The 26,846-nt window shown below is 46.6% G+C and overlaps 1 protein-coding gene across 1 annotated transcript; it reads left to right on the top strand.

The window, feature by feature from the left end:
• On the top strand, nt 1–25,672 carry ngfra (nerve growth factor receptor a (TNFR superfamily, member 16)). The gene is made up of 6 exons (XM_076142666.1): nt 1–444; nt 3,172–3,334; nt 9,469–9,831; nt 15,665–15,905; nt 16,869–17,095; nt 22,264–25,672. Exons 1-6 carry the CDS (start codon nt 406–408, stop codon nt 22,314–22,316), a joined length of 1,086 nt encoding a protein of 361 aa, XP_075998781.1. The 5' UTR covers nt 1–405; the 3' UTR covers nt 22,317–25,672.
• Nucleotides 25,673–26,846: the final 1,174 nt, after the last annotated feature.

Below are 26,846 nucleotides of genomic sequence, written 5' to 3' on the forward strand. Positions count from 1 at the left end.
GGACGTAGAGCCTCTTCTTCCTCTCTTCTCTCTCTCCTCTCACCTCCTCCGCAGTGCACTATAATATAACCGAGCAGCGCTCCGGACAGGACGGTGCGTGCGTGTGCGTGTGGGTGTGAGTGTGAGTGAGTGTGTGTGTGTGTGTTGCTGAGGAGGGAAGAGGAGGTGTGGGTGTTGGTGTTGGTGGGGGGGCTCCGACCGTCGCATCCCACTCCCTCTCCCGCTCCAGAGGTGGCGGACACGCGTGATGGGAGACGCAGCGCAGCGGACTCATTGATAAAATCCGCGCCGCTGGGATGAAAATGAGCAGTAGTGTGGAGCAGCTCGCCTCCTCTACATAGAGCTATAGAGCTGCTCTGTGGCTCACACAGAACCTGTTTGTGCGGCTCCAGCAGGCGACGCAGGATGTCTACATTACCGCTGCTGCTGCTCCTGTGCGCTTTGGTAAGTTGTCCAATATGCCTTTGGCAACATCACAGATCTGTCATTGCCCCATAAGAGCCAGAGTGCATGTTATGATACTGCAACAGGGACTATTACAAGTGATGTTATGGGGACTTTATGCAGCTTATGCATCAAAGATATCTGTGTCTCTCTGTCTGCGTTGTTCCATTGAGACTTTGTGTCTGTTAAGCTCACTATACTTCCTTTATAGAGCTCTTACTTTACTTCACGGCGTTTCCCTTTAATATCCCTGCAGTGATTTATGATGGTTTGCAGCACTTTAGTAGTGCATTTGTCTCAATCTGACTAATTCATGCTATGTTTTATCTAACCTGTGATAATTCAATAAGTTATATGATATGTACAGGATTTAATGTGCATTCTATGTTGGCGCTGTGCAATCTCCTATAGTTTCCCTGTGAGGGAGATTTTTTCGGAAGGAGTTTCTGCAAACCGATGCATTCAGCCAAAAACCTATGCCTGTGATATTATGCCTATAAATTATATTATGCTCCCACACACACACACACACACACACACACACACACACACACACACACACACACACACACACACACACACACACACACACACACACACACACACACACACACACACACACACACACACACTTCCCTATTGGTTTACATCAGCGAGGAAAAAGTTGGACAGCACTGCTTCGGATAAGTTTCAGGAAAATTGAGATTTCTGCTGCATCCAGACATGCAGGCAGGAGCAGCAGCAGCCTGGTGGCAGGTGCCTGGGCAGAGTTTATATGCTCAAATAAGCTACCTACTTATCTTGCTTTAGCATCAAAATAAGGGGCATCAAACAAGGAGACGTGATGTTGATGATAGAAAATGAACCTCATCCAGCATCGAGTGTAGAATCGATATAATTGCTCATCAAGTTGCTGCTGATATTGAACATGAGGATTGTGATAATGATGGAGGAGTTGAGGATAGTGGATGATAGATCTCGCGTCAGCCCCGGAGCAGAGGGGAGCATCCGCCACCGGCCGTCCAGATCTGTCCGCACGGCAGCTGGTCTAATGGGGCTGCGGGGCTCGGCCGTCATGTGAACGGCCCTGAGATGCGAGGGGACACTCTGTTATGACAGCTGGTTGAAAGGGTGGTGATGGCCGGGTGCACTTTAGCGGAATTAAATTTAGAAATAAACTCTCAAATTGAGCATGAAATTGGGGCGAAGTACAAACCAAGCAGATCACAGCTGGGTCATCGTATGTGCGCCGTGCCGATGGAAGGAGAATGTCCTGCTATACCTGCCATTGGAGGGACTTAGATATGACAGGGAAGGGAGTCGACCCTTCAGCTGGTGACATGAATCCCACCCCCGCTACAGATACAGGAGAGTCTCCTTTTGGGGGGTTCAGGGCAGCAACCGAAGTTCATTTCCACAGAGGCCGACTCTCACCCTGTAACCAAATGAGAGCGGAAGCTGAGGGGCAGATGTTTGCATAAATTCAATGGAGCGAGGACAGGTACTGAAGTGTGGGTTTGTGGTGCAATGGGGTGCAATCCTAGCAGGAGGGGAGAGCGGCTTGTAGGAGAGGTGTCGCCGCTGAGAGACGAGCCGCGAGTGCCGTGCGGCTGCCCGGAGAGACGAAGAGGAGGGGAGGAAATGCACAGAGAGGGAGTGAAAGTTTGCATCAAGGGAAAAGGGGGAGGAACTCAAGAGAGAGAAGGAGAGATATTCAGAGCATATCAGAGGAGAGAGAGAGAGGGAGAAGGGGAAGGGGAGGGGGGAGAACTCTGCTGCCGGCTGCTTAGTACATCTGTTTCTGAATGGAAGCAGGGATGGCAGAAAGGAGGACGAGGAGGTAGAGATTGAAATGATGTCTCAGCAAATTCGCATTAAGTGGAAATGAGCCTTGCTTATTACATAATGCCAGCCACAGGACATGAAAGAGCTTTGGCTGAAGGATTTTCATTGTTCTTTAAATGTCTGGGATGGGACTTCCTTTCACTTGACAATGCTTGTGTACACACATGGACAACAACAAGGCTCAGATGTTGCGCCAGTGAAGCTGCGTGGCATTTATATCAAACAGAGAGAGAGAGAGATGGAGGGAGAGAGAGAGAGAGAGAGAGTGTCCATGCAAGACCGTCTGTCCAAATTATAGATGCAAATGCAACTGTTTTGAGGAAGTAAGACAAACGTAAGGCTGCACGATGAATGTATAGCAGTGATTATGCAAATTAGGAGAGGGAGAGAGCGGGCGCGAGTGGGCGAGAGAGAGAGAGAGAGAGAGAGAGAGAGAGAGAGAGAGAGAGAGAGAGAGAGAGAGAGAGAGAGAGTCAGAGCTGATCAGAAGCAGGGGGTGATTTTCGCGGCTACTCTCGCCTTCACACGGTAATTACAGAGGGTGTGTGTACAGTGTCGTGCACACATGATGTTAGGGTTCCTGCTTTGGCCCGAGTGTGTCAGGAGTTTACCATTAGACCTGACGTGTCTCCAGGGGACCTAAGGCAGTTAAACCGCCGCTTTGGTCTCAGTTTGTCCGTTATAAATGGAGACAACATGATTCATGGCGATTCCCTGATAGCGGTTGGTTCTAAATGAACAGGTTGCCGCTCACCTGGCAGTCATTTTCAGCTATTTTACTTGTTTAAGTTGCCACGGCTCTTGTGTGTGTTTGTACGTATGTGCACGTTTGATTGGATGTCACACGCTTAATGCATTCTCTCACGGTTCCCGTTGTGCCAGGTGGGGTTTGTGTTGGCGTCCAAAACGGAGCAGGCGGTGCCTCTTCACTGCGACTCAGGCCAGTACACAGATGATGGAGAATGCTGCAATGAGTGTCCACCTGGTGAAGGAGTGGTGACGGAGTGTGGGGCCACTCAGACGCTCTGCACACAGTGCCTGGACAGTAAGTGGAGCTTTTCCTTCAAATATGCGTCTGATTTGTATGTGTCAACAACAATACAGCCTGGGAGGAAAACTTTGAGGGAAGAATTCTGCTCCTCCTCCAATGAATGCTGGGATACTTGAGCCCAAAGTGACTCACACACACACAGACACCAAAATGCTGAACACTCCACTTCCAAATATGTGTCCATTAAGCCCCTTTCCCACATGCACCTAAGTCCGGAAATGTTCTTCAGACCCTGGGGGGGGGGGGGGGGGGGTCAGAACATTTCAGGGTGTGCAAGTTAAGCATGTGAGAAACACCGATCGCATGATGTCGCAAGCGGGATTTCGAGAAGAAACAAGGCGTAATCAGAACAGATATGACTGGAAAAGGATTTAGAGATCAGGACACCTCAGAGGACGAAACAATTAGCCAAGTAAGTAAGAAGTGGTGGGTTCCATCCCAGTCTGGGAGGACATGAGCCACACAGATAGTGTCCTGCATGAGGCCGCACCTGTGGAAGGAGAAGGAGGAACATTCCTGCTTTGTTCTTGTTTACATGTGTGGAATAGATTTCAAAAGTGGATTTACATCTGGGATCTGCATATACAGGAAGTAGCATAGGTACATGCCCCGCCCCCTCCTCATCCTCACCACACATTCACTCTATGTCATTTGCATTAACCCTCGTTACACACACATCATCTGACCCGTGTGCTGTTATTCATTTGTAGCATTTTTCAGCACCGAGCGCCAAACAAAAAATGACAAAACATAAACTAACAGTTATTGTCTAATTTACTCATTAGACTAAAGTGTCTGCTTTGCTTTTAACAAGTGTCCCAAAGAACGAGGAGGCAGGAATTCTTGTTTTTGATGCTTGTAAGTGGGTCCAAATGTGTTCACTTATAGCTCTGCTCAGGCTGTGAACCATTAACACTCGTTCTCCGGGCCGCCGCCTGGGAGACGAGCCAACTCCGCCACATGACGGTGGAGGAAGAGCTGCTTCTACAAACAAATCCTCTATGTTCTGCTCCACTCGGGTGGGAGGGAGGCTTCAGCTTTACCTCCACGCAGCTCTGTGTGCCCTTTAAGATGCTGGCTTATGTAAACATCAATGGCTATGGCTACTAGAAGAGCAGCGTTCACTACAGCCACACACACACGCACATGTATCCCACCTGCTGGTTGGCGTCTGCAGCTCAGCCCGAGGTGTGAAACGTGACGCCGCTTTCCATTTTCATTCACTCAGCCCAGTCATGCTACTTTTCAGGTGGTGTGGGACTTTAGATCCTCTCTGGTGAATGTCAGGGGATCAGATTAATACATTTGGACAAGATTTGTAAACACTGGCATGTAAAGCGCCTGGTAACCACAAATGCTGACTGGTAGTTTTTTGACACCGTAAAATCTTGTATCAAACATTCCCACAGCTCCTCATCGATACCAACTGGAACGCCTGCAGACTGGCAAACGAGAAACTGTAATTATCTTTGAACTTCTGAACTTTTGCACAGAACAGATGTTAATCTCCGTCTCGTGTTATTAAGAAAGCGAAGGCTGCCTGATTTCACCCTCTTTGAAGGGATCGCTCTTGCCTCCAGGAGCTCATAGCGAGTAAAGTGCAGAGGGGCTGTGTGCCAATTCTGAACATCTATCGCTATCAGAGGCTAAGGAAAGTCAACGTGAGCAAAGGTTGCCGCCACTTAAAAAAAGAATGAGGAGCGAGCCAAACTGAAAACACAAACAAGCTTCCGGTGCGGTAAAACCAGTGCCGTAAACAATCCAGTCACTGCAGGTAGACAGAGAGGGACGTGCAGAGGAGAGAAAGGTAATTAATCCTCATCATGAATAAACACCATGCATGATAGACTGTAGTAGGCGGCGGGTTGATTGAGTCTCGGCGGTCTGACTGGAGGCTGTGAGGCAGAGACGCGTGCGTGTTTGCTCGCGCGCCTCCGCTCTGGCGTCGCTGTGACGTGGCGAGGAGTTCTTTTCGCGCGTCATATTCCTTTTTCCGTATTCCTGCGGCGCCGCGTTGATGGTGAACAATTGCTTTACTTTCTGAAGCTGGCATGTTCTATGAGCATTTCTTCCTCCTCTCCATCAAACCCCTGCAGCCCCTCATTCCAGCACCGACACTCATTCATGCCAACAAATCACACCGCTGCTTGTTGTTTCCCCTCTGTTCTGTATTCTACACCCTCTATACCCAGCAGCACCCATCCTCCCCCCCCTCTCCTCCTCCTAACAGTTGCTATGACTCATCGTCTGTATTAGCGGATAAACCGGTATTAGAGCGACAGGCACCAAAGGACAATATCTGCTCATTCATCATGCATACTGTTACATCAATGCCTCTTTACTCATTGGATCCAGCTAATTAAACCGTGTTGAAAAGTCTATTGTGCGTCTAAACACTGAAGAGTCTTATCTGGCCCTGCAACACGGGAGCTGCATTCACCGCTGATACACACTCAACTATGAAGCTGAAACACCCCAGAGGTTTCCAGCTGATTTCAGGTGTGAATACATTTATCATGGAATCAGGCTGCGAGGCGTTTACGTCTGAGTTACAGGCTGGAAACGCTCGGCTCACGTGACAAACAAGCAGCAGCTATAACTGTAAATAGGTCAGTGTCTGAAGTGCGGGAATGAATAATTCATACGTAAATACATTTAGCAGATCCACTTCCTGTTTCGTAGTAAATATGGGTGAATCTTTATTTACCACGACTACTCCCCCCCCCCCGTCCTCTTAATTCCCCACTTCCTGTCAGTTTAACGCTCCCCTCCTCCACTGCTTCAACCATCCCAGGTCAGGACGATTGCCAGAGTCAGCAGCACTGAAATATTAATCAGCCCTCTTCTGCTCTTTTTTTTTATGCTGTCATGGGAAACAACACAACAGAGCCGCTTCATTTAGTGAGCCGTAACAGAACATAAACCTGCAATCATGCAACCGGAGGATCTGAGCGGCTGCAGAGACCAAGAAGAAGAAGAAGAAGAAAGAGGGAGAAAGAGAGAAGGCAGAAACTCACGAGTCAATGTGGAGTTTACAAAGTGCCCGGGCCAACTGGGATTGAGAGGGATTTAAGGGGGAAGGAAAGTGGAATCGCAGCCTCGTTTGTTGAGGACTCAAACTGAGCATCAAGGATTGTGTCCAACTTAGGATCACGGGGGGAAGGGAGCGGGGGATGGGGGGGAGGTGAGGAAGGGGGAAACGGTTTCCCTGCTCTGGTCCTCTGAGGCCGAGGCAGAAGAAGCTGCTCTCTATAACTGCTGACCCCATCCAGCTAAAAACTAAACGCTACGTTAATTGTTCAATGACATCTTGCCTTCTTAAGCCCCTTCATCATCACAGCTTTGCTAATATCCTAAAACAGCTGTTTCACATCTGAAGGGAATGAATGTAGAGCGGCCAAGGCGGGCGATAATTACGCGCGGAAATCTTTCAAGTTTAAAAGACAAATAAAGCTGTCACGCACGTCTCCAAATGTCCATAACTCATCTGTTGAAAGCAGCGGCGGAGGGTCAGTGGCTCTAACGTCTCCGTTCTGAAACGAAGCCGCGCTGCACCGGCGCTGACACGCTATCGAGGAAACGGTCGTCCTCCCTAAAAGCTTACACCTAAAGTGCTGATGGTGAAGCCGTCGGGCAGTTTGGAGGGCGATCCGAAAGGAGCTACATTATTGATGAAGCTAATGGGGTCGGGGGTGCTGCTCAGGCTGAAGTGGCAGATTTTAAGTGCACCGTTCCCCTGCTAGACAGACCGGGTTTCCCCTGCGCCGATGGTCACCTTACTTCCGAACACGAAGGCGATGATCCCTGAGCTGCACTGAACATTGCCCAATAGGGGACCATAAGAAGGAGATCATGTTTTATTAAAGACCATACTTGCCACCTAGTGTATGTAAGAGTGATTCCTAATGGTCTTTCTAGTTTGAGCTTACTCAGTGTCCATTGCATTGTCCCACAGATTGGACGCACACACGCGTACTCCCCCCCCACCCACGCACACTGTTTCCTGTGCCTGTTGAACACTTGGTGCATATGGTCGCATTTAGACGTGTTTATACACAAGGACTGCAAAGGGGTTCGTGCGTGGAAGTTAAAATTAGCGAGGAAGCCTGGACGCTGTGGGATAATTGAAATGAACGAGCAAAAGCTTTGCCTGTTGAGCCCCGACTGCAAAGAAAACAAAGGCTTCAAGCGCACCAAAGTCAAATAGCTCTGTGCCTCCGAGCTCTGGTGTTTATCCAGGGGTTCAGCTCGTTCAGTCAGTGTCACTTTGCTCCTCCAATCCTCCGCGGCCGCTTCGGTAACACGAGAAGCGACGACAGACGGAAACAAACTGACAAATCAGATGACGTATGAATCAAGGAAGGGAAGCCAGCTCAGACGCATCCACTACTGCCCCCCGTTTCCTTTTTCCTTTGAGTCGTACATCAGCAGTTTCTCAACACTTTGATCACTAAATCATGTTTGGCCCATTTTTAGACCCGGGTGGGGGCTTTGTGTATCAGACCACCCTGGCAGAACGTATCTCCTTACATCAGCTCAAACATTCTCCAGCTCCCCGTTTGAGCAAATCCAAGCTTCTACTCACTCGGAGCTTGTTGATTTCTCCCTATCGACATCGCCTACCTGTCTCGATATCATTAACTCCATCTGTTTGCATAATGTGACAGCCTTTATCGCCAGCTTTCTTAGCTGCGACGCTGTTTACAAGGTGTTTAGGGCTTCAGTCTGTGCCAGTGTTTACTTGCCAGAGCCGCTTACAAGGCGAACCGAGTGCTGGGACATTGCTGCGGGGCTTTTCACACCGACAATATGTTGCTGCTCCACACAACTACCAACACTGCAAAACACGCCGATCCATCTCACACACAAGACAGAGGCAGAGGCAGTCACTGCAGCAGATCATAGGTTCTTGCGTGTCTTGGTTGAAGCATGTGGGCTGTATCGTTCTGTGGATTTGAGACTTTTTGAGCCGTAACCTCCCTCCACTCCTCCTCTCCCATCTCATCCAGTCGTCCAGAACACACTTGTCGGACATATACTCTCTCCCTATGCATAATTCAGCAGGTATCCAATTATATCTGAACATAATTCTATAGAAACATACAATATTAATAGATTACTTTGGGCCCTAAGGTACTCTGGGTGTAAGAATAAGCAAACTTGAGGTCGTCGTCGTCTTTTCTTAGCAGTACACTTTCGCAATTGCTCCCCCTTCAAACGTTCCTGGAGAGCAAACGTGAAGTGTTTGAAGTAATTGAAAACCAGCAGGCAATTAGTCAGCAGAGCTTCTGCTCAATGCTCGTCTCCAGAACTGTGATTTTGCTCTTTTTCTCCCCCACACAATCCTCAAAAATTCTTTCTTTCTTGGATAATGCAGTGAAGTTGTGCTGCCATTATTAAACTACACATTTAGAAACGGGACATGAACCACTTACACACACAGAGGAGCTTTAACAAATGTTTGATTCTAACATGAAAGAAATTGACCATAGACCTCTGCGACATCAGAGCAGTTGTACGATGATGAAGGAGGTATAGATGAACGCAATACACACACAACCATGGCACCTCCACAAATTACAAAACCAAGCTGGAATGAAGGAGTTGCTTTGTGTTTGTAAATGAGTTGCATGAGAGTGACAGGGCTGATTTGGAGACACTTTGTATTCAATCTAGTTTATAATTATCAGAATATTCATTATGATAATGATGTGGCAATTCAAATTATGTGTTACAGCAACCAATTAATTCTTTAAAACATTTTGCTCCAATAAGCGGGGGGGGGGGGGGGGGGGGGGGGGGCACAGCAGTCTGTGTATGACTGAGATGAAAGCAGTTCACTCAGCTCGGCTCAGAAACATCGGGATCGATATCGTAATGAGCACAGCCGGCTTTTGATTCCATCTCCAACAAGAGCACCTTTCTTGTCCCAGAGCACAAATCATTTAGCGCCCGGTGGATCAATGTGTCCTCCCTTCTAACGAATGTGCAGTAAACATGATTAATGTCATTAGACTCTCTGTTTATCTCCCTGTTTATCCGCTCATTCTTCCATCTTCCACTCTCCTTTGTCCTAATGTTGCATTTCTTTCACCTCCCTCTCTCCCCTCACCTTCTCCTTCCCGCAGGTGAGACCTTCTCAGAGAACTACAGCCTCACAGAGGAATGCAGTCCCTGCACTCAGTGCACCGGCTTGATGCGGATGGAGACGCCCTGCACCGACTCCAACGATGCCGTCTGCGTCTGCAACTACGGCTTCTTCTTTCACCAGATGTCCGCCACCTGCAAGCCCTGCACGGTGTGCCCGGCGGGCCAGGGGGTGTTCTTCCACTGCGCACACAATCACGACACAGTGTGTGAGGAGTGTGTGGAAGACACCTACTCTGATCGGGAGAGTTCTCTTGACCCCTGCCTGCCTTGCTCCATCTGTGATGAGGTCAGCGAGCTACAGTTGGCAGAGTGCACGCCAATCAGCGACTCGATCTGTCACAGTAAGTCCCCCCAACACTTAGCAGACAACACGACGAGTACCAGACCACACACTACAGAACACGGGCCTCCAGTAACTTTGCTGCTGTATTAGAGACATGTAGTTCTCTATCACAATATTGTCTTTCCCATGTGAGTTGAACAAGTCAACAGGGGTGACTTCCACATGTGTCTGTCGGAGCAGACAAGGTCAAAGATCAGCCGGGGTCAGATTTTTCAAAACGCAGGAAGCTGAAGTCTCAGTATTCAAGGTCAAAGAGGGCTGCAGTGTCAACAGAGAGACACACTGAATAATCTACTCTCAAAGCAGAAAGAAGCCATTTGAACTGGAGGGGAAGAGTCGAGGCCTTTGTACGTCAGCGTAAGGGAAGCTGTAAATTCACTCGGGCCGGACGGGGCGTGAAATCTGCCTTATTGGGGGGTTCTCAAGGGTAAAATCTTGGGAGGTCGACTGTCTTAGGTGGCGTCGCTCTCACTTCGCTCCAGTTGTTTCTGTATTCATAAGGTCATCAGTTAAGGCTGCAGATAGGGTCCGACATCTTACCATCACACAGTTTAACTTAGGCAGCATTCCTGTCCACAATATTAACAACAACATTAAAGAACTTCTGCACAAATCATCCAGAAATTCACAATTCCCATGGATGGACAGTGACCACAGTATCAAAGGAGTTTGTGGTCATTTTTAATCCTTAGAAATTGTGTCTTCCTACCATAATGGATGCTTTGATGTGCCAAAGAGGCCACTTTGGTTGTAAGGACAGTTAAATTCCTGTGCTTCAACAAAAGTCCATATTCACTAATGAAGGGCCTATTATTGATTTCCTGTGTGCATAATCATTTCAAATGGACCAATCCAAAGAAAATTTGAATTGGGCTTTTGCTGTAATGTTCCTCAGTTGAGATTTCATGGACGGGAGACTCGGCAGAATAGTGGCTATTTGGATCAGGCAATGCACTGAAAAACCTGACAGCAGCCTGTTGTAGCGTCTCATTTGTAGTAACACCAGATGGAGGGTGTAAATTCCTCTTTTAATGTGTGGTAATGGCACTGAGTGGCAGCAGAGGAATGATCTGGGGGACGCTAAAACCAGAAAAAAAAGCAGAGGAAGTTGGGCCAATAAAAGGCAGTTCTCCAAACGTATGTGTTCACGTATAGATGCAAATATAAACACTTGTTTGTTTTCTCTTTTTTTATTTCTTGAAGGTTCCCTTAAAACGTGTTTAAGGGATGTGGTTTCAGCTTTTTCACTGGAGAGGTTTCTTTTCTCACAACATTGTTTCACACACATACTGTGCTGAAACGCAATGGCAAACACCCAAATACCACCAAGTTTGATTCTTTATTGTTGGCAGTTGCTGGGAAAACGAGACGACTTCATGAAAACTCTCTCCCTATGTTGTCCCGACCTCCCCCAAAGAGTTAAGACTTATGCTGTACTGAGCAGCAAATAGCCATGTCCAATGTAAAAGACCCCGGGGTTGTAACATGACAGGACTGTCAGCGATCAAATCAAACGGCACCATATGCCCTCTTACACATGGCTCGACAGCCGCCATAGCTATTCTAGGAATATCAGATGTACAGTAGGGCACAATCCAGCCCTGTGCTGCCCCATTATCGCCCACACAAGAAGCCGCTCTCACCTTTGACCTGCCTCGTCTCCTTTGCCCGTGCCTTGTCCTGAGCGATGGCCCGGGCGGTGACAGTGGCTTGTGGGGACGGCGTGGCACTGAGTGACCTTGTCTGTTTGAAAGGAGAGGCCTGTCGTGTGGTGTCTGTGCGTCATGGCTATACGCCCGCTTGCGACTGTGATGATGTTTCCAGGCCTCTCATGGTGGTCTGTGATAACCAGCGGACGGCCAGCAAACAGGAAATGGGATCGCTGGAATTCTCATCCAGCCTCTGTCCTCTTATTTTTAAGGGAAGGGAAATACTGTTTAATTTCTCTCCCGCCGATAATCCTTCCTCTCTCCCTCTGTGGCACATGGTGAGGAGGAGATGTAGGAGGCATGTTCAACTCCCCATATCCCCCAGTTCATATCCAGCTGTCACCAAGTGTCAATTACGTGATACAATGACAGAGACAGAAAGAAGGAGAGAGGGAGAAAGAAGAGAGAAAAGAGAGAGAGGGAGATGCAGACAGACCCAGAGCTCTGCAGCATATGTGCTGTGCTGGTATTCTATGCTAAAGGGTCGATATGAGTCCTGGGATTTCTTCTGCTTCTGCTCAGGTTTCGCTGAGTGACCTCTATGAGAACGCTTACACACAAACCAAACTTGGCTCTCGCTCCGTTTAGACACACAAACACATTTTATGAGCATCCGAAAAAATCAATTGGGCCGATCGCAGACTCGCCCCGCACTCCTCTCCCGCCTGGCACGTTCCACTTTTACATTTTCTCCTTAAAGTCTGACACCGATCTGTTTGATGTGAGACTGAAAACACCTCCAACCTCACTAATTGAAGGTCTCTGTCCATATCGGGTTTTTCTTCTTTTTTTCACTCCCAAAAGTGCTGCTCAGCTCCCCCTCGTCACTCGCCCACCTCCCTTCCTCCCGTCTTTCACTATCTCTCTCTTCCCACAGTTACCCTTGAGCAGCTGGGCTAGCAGAGCGGTGGAAGGTGGCCAGTGTGCATTCAGCGCCTTCACCGCTGCAGTATAATTACTCCTCCTAATCAGAGCACTCTACAGCAGCTCCTCTGTTCATCTGCCCCTCTGTGCACCCCGACTCCACTCTCTCCTAACACTCTGGCTCTCTGTCTTCCCTCCCCTCCGCTCTCCCTATTAACCCTCCCTCTACAGAAGGCAAAGCACTCACTTGAATAATTTGCCGTACGTGTGTGCGCGCGCGCGCCATGTGTGCGCATCGAGCGAGAGACACAGAGGGAGATGGAGATAGAAGAAGTATTGAGACAGAGAGGAAGAGTGTGTGGTGGCAGATAAAGAGGTCATTGTACATGTGCCGCGCCTGATAGTGGCTCATCTCCACCCAGAACTGGCAACAGCCAAGACGTCAACCTCCACACAGGACCCCGGGGTTAACTTCATCATAAAGACCTCAATGGCTCATAAAAATTAAAGCTTTTTTTTTTTTGTTCCTGGCCCACACCCCGCTAATAAACATATCTCCCTACACACACACATAGCACAATGCTCATAAAAAGCTGGGCTAGTTTTATTTGATTTCATGAGTGTTTTAAATCCACCCAAGCCAAAATAAAATGGTTAAAAGCACCACCGCTTCCTTTAAGTTCCACCGTGTTCCAGCTGAGGTATGCAGCCTCTGGAGCCTCAGATTTATCCCTTGGTCGACAGCCAGCTGTGTTTTCTACATCAGCCCGGAGGAGGAGAGAGAGAGGGAGGGAGGGAGGGAGGGAGGGAGGGAGGAAGAGAGGGAGGAAGAGAGAGAGAGAGAGAGAGAGAGAGAGGAAGAGCAAGCCTGATAATAGAGCTGTACTATACTGTACTTTAGCTGTAGCCGCTGTCTGTGTTGAGTCAACGACGTACAGCAGACTCCCAGGGGAGCTGCCGTCTTGTCTTGAATGAGGAAGGCAGTGCACAGTGACTCCTGAGGTGCAGCTGATGAATGCATGGAGGGGAAATTCAGTGCACCAACAAAAGCATTCACAGGAGAGATTGTGAAGCCCCACTGTGGTAAGCAAAGCATACGAGGATCAGGTATTTGCAGTTGGAACAACTATCTTCTTTGACAAAGGTCAAACCATCTGCACACTCTCACACACTTTCACACCTTCCATTCACGATTTATTCTATTTGGCAGCTCATGTTGCATTGCTAATACTATTAGCCAGACGTGCATTAGCTGGATGATGTATGGTGGAGTTGAGGAAACCTGACCACTTCCCAAGAAAGGTCAAGAATTGCATGTAATGCAGACACCCGTGTTGCACTCCTGCGGACGTTCCCTCCTTTAGACAGCACCAAATCAATAACACAGCTTTAAATAGTTTCAGCATTATTGCTGTGTTTCTAAGTATGGCATGCACATGTGCTGGATTTGTCTGTCCGTGAATGATATTTTCTACATTTCTGTAAACCAATCCCTCCCACGGGACGCAGGAATGCCCTGTCATCACCGCAGAGACGGACAGGCCAGTGCTGGACTTTGAATGATCAACAGAACTTATTCAAATACGTCCACAGAGCCTGCTCCCATCGGACTACAGAGGAGCAACCATGTGTAAATTATGCAACAAATCAATGTGGAGAAACTTGACTATCTGCCATGTCAGTGAAAAGTGAATATATGTGTAGACAGATTGTTGTTTTGATGGTCCAGTGACTGTTTTCCAACCACATCAGGGATCACAACATTCAATTAATCCGTTTGCTTTTCTGCCCAGAATTCCTCATTCAAAGGAATTCACAAAGTTTTTGGGAGAATGTCCATTGGCAGTGAAGGATCACCAGAGCACACACACCAACATTTGCAGTGCAATCTGAAATTCCAAATCCAATTCAGCTGTCAAAATTTCATATAGAAGCGATTTAGGGAAAGTATTTATAACTTAGTGACAACTGATAATGCATAAAGATAGCTGAAGATAGATAGATAGATAAAGTAAAGGCTGCAGAAGGGAGCTGTGCCAGAGGTGTGTGTGCATTTTCACTTTATATTAGGAGTTATATGGACTGAATGAATGAATTGAACATGAAAGGTACAACACATGGCAGTCATGAGAAACCAGTAATCTCAGCAGTGTCCGTGTGTGCTACTGAACAGGACAAAGCCCATGTAGGACAGCCCCTGTTGTTCCTGGGAGAGAACATCCCAGTCCACTGGTGGCAGCTTTGGCCTTGGTTGGAACCCCCAGGAGTTTCCACGGGGTTAAATCTGTGTGAGCCAGTACAAAGCTAATGAGGAGCAGCCTGAGGGTGCCCGAGGTTCTGCTGGGAATCACAGTCTCAGATGGGAACCAGGCTGCGTATTCTTTATTTCCAGAGCGCTGCTGAGCTCAGACAAGTTTTTTAGTTTGGCTGGACAGAGCTTCCCAGCTTGCAGTTTCCACCGGGAAGGAATAATCTGCAAACTCAGTGAGCCTCTCTACAGTCTGACACAATCACTACAATGTTACTGGAAGACAGCAGGATAATGTGACAGACTACACTGTAAGCCGGTGCAGATCCACCAGAGTTCCTGGATAAACTGTGTTGCCAACATAATCCGTGACTGTCAGAGTGGACATGGTGTGGCTGCTAAATGGAAACGTACAGACTCATTAATGGAAATCACAAAGCGAGAGGAAATGGGACAATGTATGAAAATGACTCTTCTTTACAGGCTTAGCCCTGATAGAAACCAGACCCCATCCAGTAGCACGGAGCTTTCCTGTCTCTCTGCCCTCAGCAAAGGCTCAATGCAGTGACCTCCATAAAGCCTCCAACTATATTCTACACGGGCCCATGTGGTCTTAATGTCATGCAATGTGCAGAGATCCCATAGACGGGGACCAGGGGAGAGAGACCTGGCGTGCAGGGTGCAGGCCTGTGGTGGGGTGGGCTGCTGGGTGACAGATATTTGCCCCCCCTTGATGAGGGAACATTCCTTCTCTTTCTGCAAATAGCATCTTAGCCAGAACCTATCTGTCTATTAGAAACAGCTCTCACATGTGTGCAGTTTATCTGACATCTGGTTGGGGACTCAGTAACTAAATTCTGCAAAACAAGCTCTCAGCAAAAATGGAGATATTCTCTACAGTCTATATGTCACTGTCTCTTCATTATTGGGTCCTGCAGAGTCTCAATTCTTTTTTTTAAGTACTAATACGTCTTGTCTCCTGTCTCTCCTATGCTTCCCTCCCAAAACAGATCCACTCCTCCCTACATACACCTCTCCCCCCTCAGACCTGGATCCATCTCTACCCGCCTTTACAGACTTTTTCCTACCCGACGACTTCAACAGCCCTGTGCCTGGGAGAGAGTCGACCACGTCCAGTGCCGGCTCCCCCCGCTTCCTTGGCCACGGTTTTAACGAAAACCTCATCCCCATCTACTGCTCCATCCTGGCTGCTGTGGTCGTGGGACTGGTGGCCTACATTGTTTTTAAGAGGTTAGACGAAACACTCGGAGGAAAGACAGACGCACAACACTGCACTGTGGTTTAGACATTAGCCCAACTGGCAGCGGCAAATCAGATGTTGCCAGGAGAAAAGATTATCTAGGACAGAGATGGGGAAGAGGAGATGGCTGGTGTGAGAGTGGCAGATGTTGCCTCTGGCTAGGACAGATCGCAGCAGATAAGAGAGGGTGAACACTTCTGGGTGCCATAATCAAAGGGAGCTTTCGACCCATTTCTAGCACACTAGGGTCCTTCACATAAAAGGTCAACACCTGGAGCATAATGCACGACAGAGGTCGCGAGCGCAACACATTAGCAAGGACACAAACCCACACATGCATGTACTCAGCCAGACAGACACACGGCTGAGCCCAAACACATTTGATGCAAGTAAACAAGCTCATTAGGGCCCATTGATTGTTTGAAAAGTGCCGACCAGGGGAAATATGAGTGCCAGATTTATCAGCTTAGTCACGCAACAGCTCACATCTGGACTCATGCTCCTCTTGTACTTACTCTCGTGTATTAACAGACAGCAGATCATGAGGATATTTTTGATACATAAAATATTACAAGCAAACACTTTAGAGTTGTTGAGTGAACTGCCCCACTCAATACTTCATGAATATTTGAACCACTGATTCGCATCGATGTTGCAAAGTAAAGTATGCCACAGGGACCCAAAAGAATTTACCCAATAGCACTACAGCACATTACGCCATGAATATACGATTGATTTTAGGATTTACAAGCTTGTTTGCCTGAGGATCATTGCCATACAGCAAACTAGTCGACAGTAGCCTACAACAATTATTTGCTACGCGGATATTATTGATCCTATATTTCTAATTCTGACCTAAACTGCTGAGAAATCCAGGCATCTGAAACTCATAGAGGAACCATCCAACACATCGTCTAGCATATCACAACACACCTTTATCTCCATCTCCACAGGTGGAATAGCTGTAAGCAGAACAAGCAGGCAGCTAATAACCGCGCAGCTACAAACAACCAGACAGTGACGCCAGAGGGAGAGAAGCTTCACAGCGACAGTGGCATCTCGGTGGACAGCCAGAGTCTGCAGGAACAACAGCAACAACAGCAGAAGCAGCAGCAGCAGCAGCAGGCCCAGGCGGAGATCCAGGCTCAACCGGCACAGTCACACAAACAGGAGCAGATAGGTAAGGAAACCTTTAAACTGCTTCAGTTCTTTGTGATCATGATCTTTGGCTCCAAAAGCAAGGCAGATTGTTAATTCAGTGTGTTTCAATAGCCAAGCATTTAATATCTACTTTGCTATTATTCCAAAGTCAGCAAAGAGACGTGTCCATTCACTTCTTTGCTGATGATGAAATTAAATGAAGCTCCTGCATATAGAGTCAAATTTATGAGCCTGACTTTAAATGATAGAGACCTAGGTGTCTGGGTTAATGCCACAAAGCCCCTGCCTGCTCCACACTGTTGATATAAAGAACATTTGGACAGCTGAAGGTTAGAGAGCTGCATTCCTACACTGTCGATGTGAAACTTTGCTCCTTGTGACCAGGCTTACAAAATCAGGAAACGGATGTGAAGCTAGAATGCTAAGAATGACTCTAGATACCAGCTGGGAACACAATTTCACCTTTGACAACCTTCCAAATGAATCTTTCTGGCAAAACTACATCTGCCATGTGAGCCTCAGCAGACTATGCTCTGATGTCACCTTGAAGGAGCCAAAGCATGACAGGGTTGGTGCTGGATACACTTGGGTGATGCTGCTGAAACCCCACTATGGGTGTGGCACAGGTGTCAGGAAACACACCAACATAGCTACAGCAGTAGTGGGCCATGTTAGGCTCAGTCAATGGTTCTAACCTAAAGCATCGACTTTAGACAGATTGCATCGTCACTAGTCTGAAAGCTTGCCTCCTTCACATGGTTGTATCCCAGCTGCCAGGGAATCATAATGATTGCATCAAGATCTTTCAGTGAGCTTTTGAAAGAATGTGTGTAGCGGTTAGTTCCCAGCATTGTGAAAGCATTTCCCTCGCAGCAGTCGAAGCCACATAGCAAAGGCACATTTCTGGGATTGAGATCAGACATATATATCACCTATAAGCAACATTAACGCCTATGGCTGCCAAGAGCAGATACACGATGCCAAGTCTTACATACATGATGCATCGCTCCTCAGGAATATGCAGCGTTTCGTTGTGAAGCATCGCAGTGCTATAAGTGCGACTTGTTTACTTAACATTTGAAAGATCTAGCTTGGATTTGTTGTTAGTTTGGTTAAATGATGTCATTTCAGAGGTGATTCATCACAAATGTTGAAGTATACCATCAGCGTGGCAGATGGATTCAGTGCTGACAGGCAGCTTTGATACAGTATCAGCAGCTCATATGTAAGGAGGGTAACTTCATATGTCTGATCTATATTTGCTTCTGGGGACTCCTAAGTATTTTAGGGTGTAGGTTTGTAGTTTAGATGTGCCACGTAGACCTGAGAGACAGACAGACAGACAGACGAACAGACAGGCGGACAGTATTGAAGAGAACTCAACAGATCTTGTTTAACTTGGAATGCTTCAGAGAGAGAGAGCGAGAGAGAGAGAGATTACTAGTGTTTGGGTTGTTAATGATTTATGTGCCTTGTCAACCTCGTGTACTTTGGATATTTATACATGTAATTCACCTCTAACATGTGTGAAAAGAGACCAACTGTGTTTTCCTGTATATACATATCAAAGCCACTGAACCGCCTCAGTCCTACAGTAACAGTCGGTCCCTCTTAACAACACCTGCTTTACAAACAGAGTCAAATGTCTTATATCTATCTATATATGATATTTCATCAATTTAACTTAATTTAATAACATGTCATATACACGTAACGTAGGGACGCAGGACTTCACGCTTACAGACACACAATTAACAAAAATAAAAGGGAAACAAAATACTTAAACATAGATAAGATATTATAGTGAAGGAAGGACGGAATAGTGACAATAAAGATAACAGCTACAATAACCATATTATTAATATCGTTGCGCCTCTGGCAGCTCGGCACAGAGCGGGCGCATAGCGGACACAGAGCAGCGATAACCTTTCAACAGCAGCAGGGAGCAGCTATACAGAAACAGAAAGACGTCTACCTTCCCTCACTGAAAATGCCACTTACACTAAAGAGATGAAGGCAGTGTTGCCTCTTTACTCTCTCAGTCGAACTCCTTCCACACACACACACTCTTCAGAGGCATTGAAAGCTGAACACGGATTGGCCTATGCCATTCATTCATTCATTCATGTCTCTCTTGCCGTCTCACTTCCCACGCGTCTGTTTTTCTTACATATTTCTGATGTGTTAACAAACCAAACAGCTGATACATTCTCCCTTGGTCCCCCTCTGATGACGCCTTCAGAGGATCCCCATTACATTCTAATGAGCGTAGGGGGAAAAGCCCACTTATATTGTTTTGTTAGGGGCTTTTTTTGCAGAAGCTCCTTAAAACACAAAATCCCACTGCATGTTGAAGAAAAGAAGGAATTTCCTGCATTGAGGGGAAGACAGCCCTGTTAACCCCGTCATGTCTGATTCGCTCATTAGCAGGTGTTATGAGATGAGATCCAGGCCCCGATCCCACTGCCTTTCAAAATGTGATCCAGCTTCAGTGTTTAGTGCGTGCTAATTGGCATTAGCGCTGTCTGCTACAGCGGAAGCCATTAAAAACACAGCTAACGCTCTTGTGCTGGGGGCCGTTCCTTCGACCACAGCGAATAGAGGCTCTTAAAATACGCAACAGGGGTGTGAATGTGCACATAAATCCATGATAATTGTGGGGGGCTTTCCTGCTTTCACATGAGCCATATTTTAATGAAAAATAGGGGTAACACCTCTCGTCAAAGCCAAAAGTCCAATAAGCTTTTAAAACGACCTGAGTTTTGACTGATAGGCTACATGGGGAGGGTATTCCCTGCATGACTCACTCCTGTGGGAGTGAGGATGAGGAGAAAGGACCATTTATCTGCTTTGTCTCTGTAGTAAACCCCCCCCCCCTCAAAATAGTCCTCAAGCACTCACTCACATCGTCCATCCCGGCCAGTCTATACAAAATGGAGTCCTTGGTGTCTGTCCAAAAGAAAGGCATTGTAGATGAAGGTGAGGGAGGAGTGGGGAGGTTGTTTTGGGGAGGGGAGGGGGGGGTCTGGCGAGTGGGCACTAGCGGTCCAGAATAAGCAACACAGATTGTTATTCATTGAGATAAAGCCTGAAATCAGCCACTGGGTCTCCATCTGAATGCCACCGGGAAATGATGTGCGCAATGAAAGGCCTGATGGAGGACAGTCATTATGACCGCACTACAATCAACCAACATGAACAGCCCGCTATTAAGTCTCATTACATTTGGTTCATAACATTATTCTGCTGCAGTTTATAGTAATAATGTTGCTGAGTCATGTAGGATATTGTTCATTTAGTTTTTCGTTACAGCGGGGAGATGATTCACGATCCGCCGTCATCCTCACATGTTGTTTGTCGGAAGTGGAAACGTTCCCATCACCGTCATGCTTTCAACCGCGGAGCGTAGATGATAACGTTTCACTTCGCTGTTGGTTTCCTCTGTTAATTCGCAGCAGAGGGAATTGAGACATAGACCCTGATCGTGGAAGTGTAATGGGGAAATATTCCAATGAGTATAATAATGAAGTATTCTCCAGGAAAGCAATCGGGAAAGTATCAATGTAATTAGCGGAACAAAACAAATGTCAGACCAAATGTTGGGGCGAAATATGCTCCAGAGGAATTATGATTACAATGAGGCCATCTCGACTGCAGTCACAATTTAAATCAGCCGTTTCCAAAGCTTCGCCGTGATGCAGAGTCCAATCTTGAAATCTCTGCACCCTGAATGAAAGGCTGAATGTGCTGATTAGTCAGTAACAATGGCTTACATTGATTGGGAGTTTACATTTCAGGGTAGACCTGATTAAACAGTCCAGTGGTCCAGTGAAGGACGGCTTGTATAGATTCTTGGCGAGAGGTTGGACCATATGGAAGAGACGCTATAAAACAGGAGAGATAGCCTTGTGGCCATGTGGCTGTTATTATCACGCCGCTTCTAAAAAGAGGCGGAATGCTAGTAAAAAAAAAAGGTCACGCTGAGGTAAAAGCACAGGTGCGAGATGGAGTGTGTGCAAGTGTGTGTGTGTTACAGGAGGATGTGCACTGGCCTGTGTCAGTGTCTCTCTGCACTGTGTCACCGATGATGCCTGTAGAGTGCCTGTCTAAACAGGAAGGAAGCGAGAGAGCAGCAGGGAGAGTCAGTGTGAATGGAGCGAGTGAGCGAGCGAGTGAGTGAGGGAGTGAGGGAGTGAGCACATGTGCACGTTTGGGGGTAGATTGTTAAATTCTGAGCCTGGCACGTTAAGGAAATGAGCCGAATAATTTCTGGTACCGGAGCGCATAGAACCTGCCAGGATGAATGCAGGGAGAGAAAGGTTTCCTTTCTCGTCCTGTGTGGAGTAGGTGTGATTGCGACTCCGCTCTCCTCACCTGATTCACCCCTTTCTAAACACCAAATGCCATTTTACACTGAACTTGTTGTACCTCACACGATGACGCCACGTGATGATCATCTGCAAATACAGAGAGCCGAGAAGTGTAAAGATAAAACATCTCCGGCATCATTGGTAGTCGAGCCAGAGGGAGATCATGCTGAAAACCACTAAACGCAATGCCTCTGAGGTAGATGCACCTCTTGCACACTGGCATTATGTGGAGTGGACAAAAGAATCCCCCTCTTGTAAAGCTTTAAATCAGAGGCCCCCTTCTCCTATACTTCTGCTGGCACAGAGATGCATTGATAAAGACAAGAGAACAAGCAGCAGACTCTCAGAGATGCCTTTGCATTCCTGAGGCATTTCCATGGCATCCCTCAATTGACAACGGGTTAAGAGGTTTGTGGGAAAAGAGGGCATTTGTCCCCCATCCTTACCCTGCTAATGACTCCCGTTTAACAGGTTTGGATCAGTGAGTGACACTACAGGGCCCCCTGCAGGGAAGAGTGCCATGATAATAGTTTTTGAGTTTAGAGGGACCTACAGTGAATCAAGAAATAATCCCTTAACTCCTTACAATCCATGACTGAGATCATCATGAGCAGGTGCGGTCACGGCAAACTTAGCAACCAGATGGGACATTTACTAAACAGTAGAGGATAGTTTGAGAAAACACAGAATTGTGTGAAAGAGAGATTCTGTCTCTTCCCCGCATGAACTGCCGCCGCTTTAAATATCACCACAAATGATCTGCATCCTCTCCGTGGCAGAGCCTGACATTTTCCTCTCTCACTTTCTCTCTCTCCAGTGGTGAGGGTGGATGGTGGCCGCCAGCCCGACTCACCTCCCCATGAAGTTTGAAGAAGACGAGGAGGAGGAGGAGAAGGAGGAGCAAGAGAAAGAGGAGCTGAAGACGAAGGCGAGAGGAGTTGTTGCAGGGGGTGGGGGTGAAAAGGTATGGAGGACGTTGGACCAAAATGGAAAGTGGGGCCATGCAAGGACGCAAAAACGGACTGGGAAGCCACAGCGTCGCACATTCATACCTAAAGTGGTCCCTGGAGCAAAGACTTAACCTGATTGTGTCCAACTCACCCAGCACCAGTCCAACTGGGGACACAGTCGGACTATTCACCTTACATAGAGTCCAACTCTATCTCTCTGTGCCTGGACACAAACCACTACGGCAATACCAACCACTAACTGTCTGCGGATACAGCACTGCAGACAGGCCAGTCAATCCCATATTAACTGAATACTCATCCCTGTATCTTGTATTAAAACATGACATAATGAAGGACTCACTTACTGCCAACGTTGTATCACTTGCCCCCGTTTCTAAGCTTTCCATCCTCCCTCTAATTCCACGATCACTAGCCATGAAACGTATGTGCCTGAAAGGTAAATAGGCAGAGAGCTCTATTATCCTCTTTCCTCTCCTCGCATTTCCCTGTGTATCAAAGGACTCGGGCAGCTTTTTCTCTCTCCGTCACATCTTCCTCCCTGCGGCATCCCACTCTCAGATAGTCCTCTGTCTCTCTCCGCAAGATTCACTCTTATTAGACCCCCGTTGTGATCGGTGATATAAAACACAACAGGGGAGCTGTGAGTCACTCCCATCGTCTTGTGAAGTTTTCGTGGTCCTCTTATCATTTACCACAGATGCATTTCATGCCGCGGCGTCTTGTAAATGTCTGCGTCATTGTTTCATAATTTTTTTCTTTTTTTAGACCGTACTGACGGATGCAAGTGACTCATGTTTCAGAGGCAAGGTCGGAGAGCGGCTCTATCCTCCTCGGTCTTTGCCTGTCCCTTCTCTGACATAAACCCCCTTGAAATCGCCCCGAGTATTGTGTTTCTGTAATTTCATGCTTCCAAATGTTACGCGGCCGAATGTTTCTCTCTTGTTTGCGGTGCATTAGTTTCATCTCGCGGTTTGAGTTACGGCGCTGATTCAGCAGGGCGCTACGAAGCCGAGATGTGCAGCGGCAGAGAAACGCCGCTGACTGATTGTGAAGACTATTACACGCTTATGAGGGGAAGGGACGCCGTCCGATATCCAAGAAAGGAGCTGTGACGTCATCAGAGATGCAGCATAAGGGGGGGGGGGGTAGTCATTAACCGGACACGCAAATTAAGTTAGGACGAAAATAGTGCAGCAGAAATCCGATCTGTTATCCTTTACAGTTACAGGAGAGGAAAATGGGACATTCCTCAGAGGCGCTCATTGCTTTTCGCTCTCCCCCAAACACACACACACACACAAACAGAGAACAACCCCTCCCTCCATGCCACCGCCTCCGCATCCTCACACACCGCACAGTCCGCGTGACAGAGCCTGATATACAGCGTTGGGGGCGCAAACGTCAACGTCAGCACGGCGCCCATTAGAGAGGCGTCGTGACAGGCAGGTAGTTATTACCTCAGGGTTTCAGCTTCATTTACCCTCCGCTCCCCTCCGCTCAGCCCCCTCTCGTCGGGATGAACACTGCGGACGGCAGGGAGGGAGACGACCCCTCTTTGAAGCGCCGACGTGACATTACAGAGCCCTTATCTGTGTCCAAGGCCTCTGACATTTACTCTATTGCCATGGTGATAGCAAAGCACTTAGTCAGGGCTCACTTCTTAGGCTGGGTGGCACTTATTTTTAATCTCACAGGACCACGTTTATGTTTCCGCCACGCCTCAAAGTAACTGTAAATGCAGTCAACGTATATCATATTAGAGAACTAAACTGTTGACTGCACTGCTGACTTCATTCCTGTTTGTCAAGGTCCCTCTTGTTGCATTCAACAAATCCTTATAGGTTCTCTATTGACAAGTCTGTAGATTAATGATGTATGTAGGCAGGTACGGATATAACGAAGTGATGTTAACCTCCAGAGAGAGAATGTGTAGTGGTAGCATCGCAGGCATGTTGAACGATACGGGTTGATTCGTAGCAAAGCATTTTTCCAACATGATTCAGGTATAGAATAATGTGACGGAGAAATGAGTTTAGTTTAGTTGTAGAGTTTAGTGCTAAATAGATAAGAAATGTGAGAGAGACAGAGAGGAACACAGATAGATGAGTCATCGTACTCTGCAATGCTGCATGGAACGGTCATACCATCACAAACATCTCAAGACAATTCAACTTTTATGTTTCAATGCTCATTAAATGTGACTCATACTGTATTGCTCGAGTGCTATGAATCCACATATATATATTTATATATATATATGAAACCTTGCTGCACTTTGCGCACAGTCTCTGGGTCACACACACATTATTCACAAAATAACAGTCGATGATTCAGTCTTGTATTGCAAGAGGCGCGATGATTCATCCTGACCCATGCTGTGGCAGCGACACTGAAGCAGAAGGCGCTACAGTATGAGTGACCACAGTGTTGATTCAAAGGAAAAGAAAAACCTGCTCCGTGTCTCTGTCCCCCCTCCCCCCCCGGGCCAGTCAGCCCTCCGTATTAGTGCACTCATCCACCCTCAACAGGGTCCGACTCTTATCCTGTCGCTCCGGTGCAGAGGCAGCTTGTGACGTGAGGCATATAATAAGAATGTAAAACCCAAATAGAAATAGAAATATGCATACTTTCAAAAATAGGGTTTAATTTTGCCCACATTGTATTTTTTCTTTTGTAAATTGTTTTTGTCTCTATATTTTCCTATTAGTTATTTTTATTATGAATAATATTACACATTTGGAGTATTTTCTACTATGTGAGATGTGATTTTGTAGCACTTATTATGTAGATGTATGTGTGTATGTATTGAATGCACTCAAAAAGTGTAAACCGCAGTTCAAGTGCCTGTGAATGATGTCAGGTATGTTTAGTTTCAGACTTTGGACTTTCTGTTTTGCATCTTTCTCCCTCTTATTTTTCATGTTGTATGTGCATTTCTTTAATATTTTGAGCGTTAATGAAGGTTTTTCAGTAAATAATCCAAGCAAAACTGCAAATGTATCATATTGGATATTTGAACATGGCACTAATGCTACAACATGTTACCACTAAACACATTTTTAACATGCTATAACATACTGGCTCTGTAACCTAACAGGTTCATGTAGCATTATGGAAACCTATACATGCCACCAACATGTCTACTATACAAGTCACATATTCTTTGAGTCGATAGGAACCAGTTGTACTGTGCAGAGGTTTCCACATGTATGAGCTGCATGCACAGTATGTTTTCTTATGTACAATTACTGGAACATGTACAACTACAGGGGGGGGGAGGGTGGGGGAGCGGAGGAGGGGGGGTCACTGTGATTTTCTGTGACATGATGGAAAATCAGAACTCAGACAGACAGACAGTTCAGGACCTGCTCCCAAAACTGAATGTCACCTCTACTTACCTACTAATGTAAAAACGCATTGTGTGAATTTCTTAGAGTTGGTACAAGATTCAATGAAACTATTAAAAAAAAGGAGAAAAAAAAAAGAAAAGAATAATAATGTGCAAATGAAATGAGCATCTATAATAGAATAAAGAGAAATGTCATTGCAGATGTGTGAGATTATTTTACTTTCTGGTAATTATACCTGCTCAAAGAATTCTGTTCTTTAATGATTCTGACAGGGAGGGGATCAGCTATGAGCATCATAGAGTAAGTGAGTTAACATAATCTTGTTTACAGTCATTCTATAGCACCTTTAAGATGTCTGGCTTATCCACATATTAAATTGATTATCATGGATTCATTCTGTCTTTCACTTTTTGTTTTTCACTATCTGCAAAAATACTTACATTTAGTATGATGGGAATGTAATCCCCTCAATAATCTGTATCCATTTCTAATGTTTACTGTACAGACCCGACAAAGTGCTCCAGGAAACATCCAGAATAAGCGACACAGATTTGACGATAAGCTTAAAAAAAAGGCAGTATGGGTATTTTTTCCCCTTTTTACAAAACACCCAAAAGCATTTGTGAAAATGACCTCAAGCAAATGAAAATAAAAATGCAGAAACCACAAAGTATAGAGTGTCGGACCAGCAGCCAAACCACAGCCAAAAGCAGGACCATATGTGAGGGTCCGACAGACCCAGAGCGGCTCCCCGCTGTCTTATCACCGCTTACATATTCTGTGATTTCAGAGCACCTCCATGGTTTTCCCTCTTTGCTACGTGTCGGAGATGAATCCTCACAGATAAATCCTCCACAGAGCTTGAAATAAATGACATGACTATAATGTAAAAGCCGGGAAATAACATCCATCTGCTGTAGCTACTGAAAATACAGATAAAACTACAACATCTATTTCAAAAGGCAGATTCTGCCTGCTGCAAAAATCTGAAATATTCCTGGGAATTTCATCTATATTTCCATTTCTCCCTGACTGATTCTGTATGAATGCCTGAACGTGACTTAATGCTAAAAACCAGC

This window comes from Genypterus blacodes, unplaced genomic scaffold (assembly GCF_046128005.1).
Source record: "Genypterus blacodes isolate CSIRO-AG114 ecotype Tasmania unplaced genomic scaffold, CSIRO-AGI_Gbla_v1 ptg000022l_1, whole genome shotgun sequence".
Taxonomy (NCBI): domain Eukaryota; kingdom Metazoa; phylum Chordata; class Actinopteri; order Ophidiiformes; family Ophidiidae; genus Genypterus; species Genypterus blacodes.